This window comes from Pseudocercospora fijiensis, assembly GCF_000340215.1.
Source record: "Pseudocercospora fijiensis CIRAD86 unplaced genomic scaffold MYCFIscaffold_9, whole genome shotgun sequence".
In the NCBI taxonomy this organism is placed as follows: domain Eukaryota; kingdom Fungi; phylum Ascomycota; class Dothideomycetes; order Mycosphaerellales; family Mycosphaerellaceae; genus Pseudocercospora; species Pseudocercospora fijiensis.
The window spans coordinates 417,585-423,825 of NW_006921540.1; the positions used below are offsets into that span (position 1 = coordinate 417,585).

Consider the following 6,241-nt stretch of genomic DNA (forward strand, 5'->3'; position numbering starts at 1 on the left):
TGGTCTCTTTCTCCTAAATTGAAGTCGTAGAAGTGTTGATAAGGTATAGAGATCGGGCAGTATCTGAAAGCCTTCAAGGCATAGTGGTTGAGAATTCAACATCTTGTTGTCGAATGAGATTTTGAACCGTGGATTCTCGAAAGATTTGGTGGGAGAGCAACTAGATGCCTACGTTAGCTCTTGTACTCAACGCCTCTTTCGGGCGCCGGAACTGCAATTCTTACGGGCTGAGATTGCTTTGATCGCTGCTAGAGGAGCTTTGAGATGGGATGGTCTATCTTCGAGATGATGAGTTGCTCGGAGGATGGATGAGAGGGTGAAATGATGGGACCTGGGAGAGCAGCTGCCTGCCAATGTCAGCTTTCCTTCCCGACGTCTCATTCGGTAGTCGAAAGGTTAAGACTTACGGTTCAAAATATCCAGTCCAGCTCCCTTGGGGCAAAAAAAAAAAAAAAAAAAAAACAGCCTGCGGCCCAAGATTCGCATTCGCTCGTGGCCGGTATCGTACGACAGGAAGGGCTCCTCTCAAACATTCGACGTATCTTGAAGCTTTCTAATCAACGCCGCAAAAGTCTTAACCCCCTTCTCCGCCCTTGCGAGGCGTTGCTCCACAGGCCCAATGAAGTCACGTTGGAACTGCGCCCTTTGGGAAGGCCAATGAAGCGAAGGCAAGATCGCTTCAAGATCATCCATCTCCTTAGCAATCAGATTTCTCGCCGTACTGAGTTCCTTCTTCCAGACCGTCTCGTATCTGTTGATAATCTTGACTTTATTCCCAAGTCGCAACGTGTCGGGACGATCTTTCAATGCTGTTTTTAATTTTTCGTTCAAGCACTTTTCGTAAGCTTCGCAGAAGATTTCGGTGCCTTTGTTCTTGATGAAATCTAGGAGTTCTTCTTTTTTTAGGCGGAGGAGTTTTTCGCCGGGGATTTCGATGAACATGATGTCTATCGTATAAGTTTTAGTCCGTGGTCAGGTATTCGGATACAGTTACGCAACGCTTACTGTCATCGGTCAAGTCTTCAACGACAGGAGTTGCCCCAGCGGTCGAAGCTCGTGACCGCGCTTCGGAGCGCTGTCTCTTCCTCTCTGGCGGCCCAGCCTTTGGTCTACCAGGGCCAGTCCTCTCAGGTCCATCTCGGGGCGGCGGCTCGGAATTTCTTGGATCTTCTCCTTCATCGTCGTCGATCATGAATAGCTCATTGACTCCTCGCTTGGACATCTTGCAAAGTCCTTCGGATGATATAGAACTTTGAGTTGAATCTGGATTGATTCGGGATGGTGATACTGCTTTGATCCTTGGTCTCAATTACCGACAGTTCTCGTTGTGGGTAGAAGTTCCAGTGACTCTTATGCAACTACTAGTGATCGGTGTGTGCTTTCGTAACTTGAAGTGTGTTGATTGTTCGATGGTGTGTCTACGGAAGATGCGAGAAGTGGTGCAGCGCGTGTGCACGGACCATAGGTTCCTTCAATTCAAGTGAGTGATCCGAGTGATGATGATAGTAGGATTGGGGATATATTGAAGAATGCGACAGCTCTGGAATTTTGTGACTGACGACGGCGCGGCAGCGACAATGCTTGCATGTGATGGTCGAAGTGAAGCGTTGCCGTAGGTCTGCGAGCACCAGATTGTCACACGCCGCACTGAGTCTGACTACACCGGTCAACCTCAACACCCACAGCTTAATCAAAACCATCGGTATACGCAGAATCCCGATCAACAACAACGCAAAACCCGCGAAGAACATAACGAAATCGCCGAATCCTTCAACCGCTGCCCCAACTGCTCAGTCCCCTCCACGGTCGAGAAAGGTTGTGGGTACGTGCAATGTCTTCCAGGGCAAGCTATGAAGCTGGCGGGAGTAAAGGAAGGAGGTTGTGGTTTTAGGTTTTGTGCCAAGTGTTTGATTCCGTGGGTGGGAGAGGGGTCGGATTATCCCTGTGGGAGGGAGCAGCATGGGAGGGATTGCAGGTATTTTAAGAAGGTGAAGCCGAGTATGTATAGCCTTAAGCGGAGGTTTGTGCAGACGGGCAGCTTGGAGGAGGATGGAGATCAAAAGCCCAGGAAGAAGTCCGGGGCTGTTGATGGGAAGGGTGAGGATGGATTGACAAAGGTGGAGGAAGACTAGTCGAGGTGATATGGGCGGATTCGATGATGTGCCTATAAGGCGTTAGCAGTGGTATGACATACCGACCAAGACTGGAACTGGAACAAGGGTCAAAATATCTTGTAAAATCATGCAATTCAATTCTCGTGCACCAGTAAAGGTGAGAAGAACGCCCCCAGCGCCATCGCTAAATTCCAACTTGGTGAACTCATCATGCCATTTATCCATCATTGCACCATAACGTCCCCAGCGACCTGCGCCGTAGCATCCCCATCCAATCCAATCGGGAGGTTCGGTGGTAAGTCGACCTTGGCTTCTCTAGCCTGTGCTTCGGCCCAAGCGCGAGCCCGTACAAGATTGAAGATTTTTGCTTCACTTCTTTCGCCTCGCTTCTCCAATATATATCTGTTGACATTATTTGCGACTTTCTCACGCAGCTTGAGGTCGAGTAATTCTTTTATCTCTGGCGGCATCTTCTCGACAGGAAAAACCATCAGCGACATGGTGCGGTCCACTGCTTGTTGATACTTTTGATCGGTCGGTGCGCGTGGTGCGAGCTGGTGCGTAGCTGCTTCGAGGACCGGTTTGAACTCGGAGACCTGGAATCCACCAGGCTTATTGATGATGGCTCGTATCATCTCGATGATGTGCAGTTGAAGGAGGTCGAAGTGGAGATGGTGGTTCTCATCGAGGATCTGTTCGAAGTGTCATCAGCGAGATGCACGAGGACGTAGGGACTCTATCTGTGCTGCGATGGGTTGTGAAGATCATACTGAGGACTGAAGTGTAGTTTGTTTCTCATCAACACCCGGAGGTATATGAGTGGTGCATGAAACAAGAGCTAATCATTTCGAGAAAGAGGGTAGAGAGGGAAAGGCGGAGCGCTTCATACCTCGGAATCCACTTCATTGATCATCTCTACAGCCTCCTCGATCCTCCCAGCGTGAATGGCGTTGCGAATGCGCACGCGTTCCCTTATGCTGTCCATGTCGGTGGGCGTGCAAATATTGGTTTCCTGGGCGAACTTCTCGGCGGCTCCTGGGTAGCCTTCGGACACGAGGTAGTCCATGATAACCCAGTTGATGTCACTGCGGCAAATTGTGTCAGTCGCAATGTCGAGCCACTTTTGCTGCCGGCGCCTGCGGGCCTGGTTTTTTGCCAGGAATGCCAGCAGAATAGGGTAGCTGTGCCAATCCATGTCCATGCTGCTGAATCAGAGATACAAATCTTGCTTTCTCCTCATTGTGTTTCGGAGAGATTCCCATTTGTGTTTAACACATCATGTAGAGCAGAGGACGATAGCGCGTAGGTGGAAGGGGCGGGGCGGGGCGGGGCGAGACGAGACAGACCTCTTGCTGGGTTTGGCATCTTCCACCTTCCTGTCGAACGAGTGTACGGGCCGCATCGTGGGTGTCATGGAAGGAGGGGAGCTCTGGAGACAGGGCAGCGTCAGAACAGAGGTCTCCTCGATGCGGAAGGGGCGAAGCTGGGTGACGGCAGGCTGCACTGCACTGCACTGCACTGCGCTCCATGATGAGGGCAGGCTCGTGCAGCGTGGCAAGTGCGTGCAGAATGGTGTAGGAGCTCGGCGGAGCACTCACCATAGCCAGCGTGTCTCCTCCATGCAGCCCACTGTTTGACGATGCGACGGCAGACAGCGGCAGTTGTTTGGTGATGTGTACGATGTGGTCTGAGCAATGATTTTGAGGACGGAGAGTGCTCTGGAGTGGGAGTGGGAGTGGGAGCGGGAGAGCGTACCAAAGAGGCTTTTTGGTATGCGAAGAATTTTGGCCGACAATCCCTCTCTTTCGTCCCACTGTTTTGCCACGCGACTCACTCACTTCGAGTCCCATTTCCATCACGCGCTTGTGATTTTCCTGCCTACTTCCACCTTTGCTGTCTATCATCGTCCGCCTGGCCATGACCATGTGGACGATCGAGATAACCGCGGCCGTGCTCTCCATGCGTCTACGATGAACGCGCCCTCACTGGAGCTCCCTCTGAGCGCCTTCTCGCAGCCCGAGGAAGAGCACACGCCTCGTGCCCATTACTCTCCACCATGGGCCAACACATCCATCATCGGCGTGGCTGGCAGCTCGGGCTCGGGCAAGACTTCGCTGTCTATGGCCATCATTCGAGAGCTCAGCCTGCCATGGGTGGTCATTATGTCGATGGACAGCTTCTACAAGGTCTTGACACCGGAGCAGTCGGCTGCCGCGTTCAGAAATGAATACGACTTTGACGCGCCTGAGGCCATCGACTTTGATGTGCTCGTGGAGAAGCTGAGAGACATCAAGTCTGGGTAAGGGTTACAGCTCTCGCCCATCGAGCCACTGGGCTGATATCTGCTTCCAGAAAGAAGGCCGAGCTCCCGGTCTACTCTTTCGAGAAGCATGCGAGGCTGGACAAGACCACTACCGTCTACTCGCCACATGTTCTTGTGCTGGAGGGCATCTTTGCCCTCCACGACCAACGCCTTCTCGATCTACTGGATCTCAAGATCTTCACCGAGGCCGATGCAGATCTCTGTCTTGCTCGACGCTGTGAGTGATTATAACAGACTACCCTTGGATTCCATGTCGTCTAACGTATTGTGCAGTAACACGCGACGTTCGTGAACGTGGTCGTGACATTGAAGGATGTATCAAACAATGGTTCTCCTTCGTGAAGCCAAACTTTCACCGCTACGTCGAACCGCAGCGAAATGTTGCAGGTATGTGCTGCCCACCCCTCTCATCCCAACACATTTCATGATGATCAAAACTTCAAAGCATAGTTCAACCGAACATTATTGAGGAAGAACACTTACCATCTTTCAATCTTTCTGATATCTGCTCGATTCTCTGCCCCAAACACTGGCAAATGGTTCGAGAGAGCCATAGCTGACTGCTCAAGTGCAGATATTATTGTTCCACGTGGTGTCGAGAACAAGGTTGCTATCAGCATGGTCTCAGACCGCATTCACAAGACATTACAAGAGAAATCGCTGCAACATCAGCTTGAACTCCGACACTTGGGGCAGGTCGCAGAGGACGCGCCACTGTCACAACACGTCTCAATTCTACAGCACACCAACCAAGTACGCGGCATCAACAGCATTCTCATGGACCCGATATTGGAGCGAGAAGACTTCATATTCTACTTTGACCGCCTTGCCGTCATGTTGGTAGAACAGGCATTCGCAGCTGGAATGTGCTATAGGCAGCATACCGTTCAAACACCGGTTCCTGGTGAAACATATCGTGGCCTCGAACTGGATGGCGAGGTATCTGCTGTTGTCATATTGCGAGGCGGCTCATGCTTCGAGACCGGCCTCAAGCGTGTAATACCAGACTGCCGCATCGGACGAATGCTCATCCAGACCAACTATCGCACCGGAGAGCCAGAACTTCACTACTACAAGCTGGCATCAGACGTGGCAGAACACAAGCGGGTATTGCTAATGGATCCACAGATGAGCAGTGGTGGTGCCGCTCTTATGGCTGTACGAGTTCTCCTGGATCATGGCATCAAGGAGTCTCATATCATCTTCGTCACATATATGGCTGGAAAGAATGGTCTGAATAGGGTGATGACCGTCTTCCCGGAAATCAAAGTTGTCGTATGCAGATTAGTTGGAGATATGGAAATTCGATGGGTCGAGCAGCGATATCTTGGCTGTTAAAATGCGTATGCAGGAAAGAAGATCAACATTTCGAAGCCTCAGCCTCATCAAGGCAATCATGCAACGTAGCCTTACACGATTGGACTCACTTCGGCCGCCGCAGCCAGATCCGCCCTGCTGCATGTTTTCGCTCCATTCTCGATCGTTCAGCCAATGCCAGATTGCAGACCTCGCGAATGTCGAGCGAAAAGTTAAGATGATGACAGCACCCGGCGAGCCTCCTCTCGCATGGTTTGGAAAGGCTGCACGTACACGAAAGGCTGGAGCGCTCCGACTATCCTTCCTTGACACTCGACACCTGTATCCACCACACCAGAGAGATATCCTCCTGTCTTCCGTGAGTTGGCAAGACATGTCTCATCCCGTCTTTTGTCCTCGCGCTGTGTCTGCTACACACCATGTGCTGCACAATGTCTCCACAAAGTGATATGAGTTTGTCGCATATGAAACTCGAACACGCGCAGAC

At 51.4% G+C, this 6,241-nt stretch overlaps 3 protein-coding genes across 3 annotated transcripts; 1 reads left to right on the forward strand and 2 right to left on the reverse strand.

Moving 5' to 3' along the window:
• Positions 1-525: 525 nt before the first annotated feature.
• MYCFIDRAFT_80713 (uncharacterized protein) lies at positions 526-1,222 on the reverse strand (the record flags this gene model as incomplete). The annotated part of the gene is made up of 2 exons (XM_007932495.1): positions 526-947; positions 1,006-1,222. The coding sequence occupies 2 exons, from the start codon at positions 1,220-1,222 to the stop codon at positions 526-528; spliced, it is 639 nt and encodes a 212-aa protein (XP_007930686.1).
• Positions 1,223-2,338: 1,116 nt separating this feature from the next.
• MYCFIDRAFT_190628 (uncharacterized protein) lies at positions 2,339-3,516 on the reverse strand (the record flags this gene model as incomplete). The annotated part of the gene is made up of 3 exons (XM_007932496.1): positions 2,339-2,806; positions 3,004-3,199; positions 3,461-3,516. The coding sequence occupies 3 exons, from the start codon at positions 3,514-3,516 to the stop codon at positions 2,339-2,341; spliced, it is 720 nt and encodes a 239-aa protein (XP_007930687.1).
• Positions 3,517-4,021: 505 nt separating this feature from the next.
• On the forward strand, positions 4,022-5,837 carry MYCFIDRAFT_212350 (uncharacterized protein). The gene is made up of 4 exons (XM_007932497.1): positions 4,022-4,413; positions 4,467-4,654; positions 4,711-4,824; positions 5,012-5,837. Exons 1-4 carry the CDS (start codon positions 4,085-4,087, stop codon positions 5,773-5,775), a joined length of 1,395 nt encoding a protein of 464 aa, XP_007930688.1. The 5' UTR covers positions 4,022-4,084; the 3' UTR covers positions 5,776-5,837.
• Positions 5,838-6,241: the final 404 nt, after the last annotated feature.

Excerpts from the sequence above, each read along its gene's own strand:
- MYCFIDRAFT_212350 (XM_007932497.1), top strand. The coding sequence starts at position 4,085 with ATGAACGCGCCCTCACTGGAGCTCCCTCTGAGCGCCTTCTCGCAGCCC. Across the intron at positions 4,414-4,466 it reads CTGAGAGACATCAAGTCTGG|AAAGAAGGCCGAGCTCCCGG; the intron begins GTAAGGGTTACA and ends ATCTGCTTCCAG. Across the intron at positions 4,655-4,710 it reads TCTCTGTCTTGCTCGACGCT|TAACACGCGACGTTCGTGAA; the intron begins GTGAGTGATTAT and ends CGTATTGTGCAG.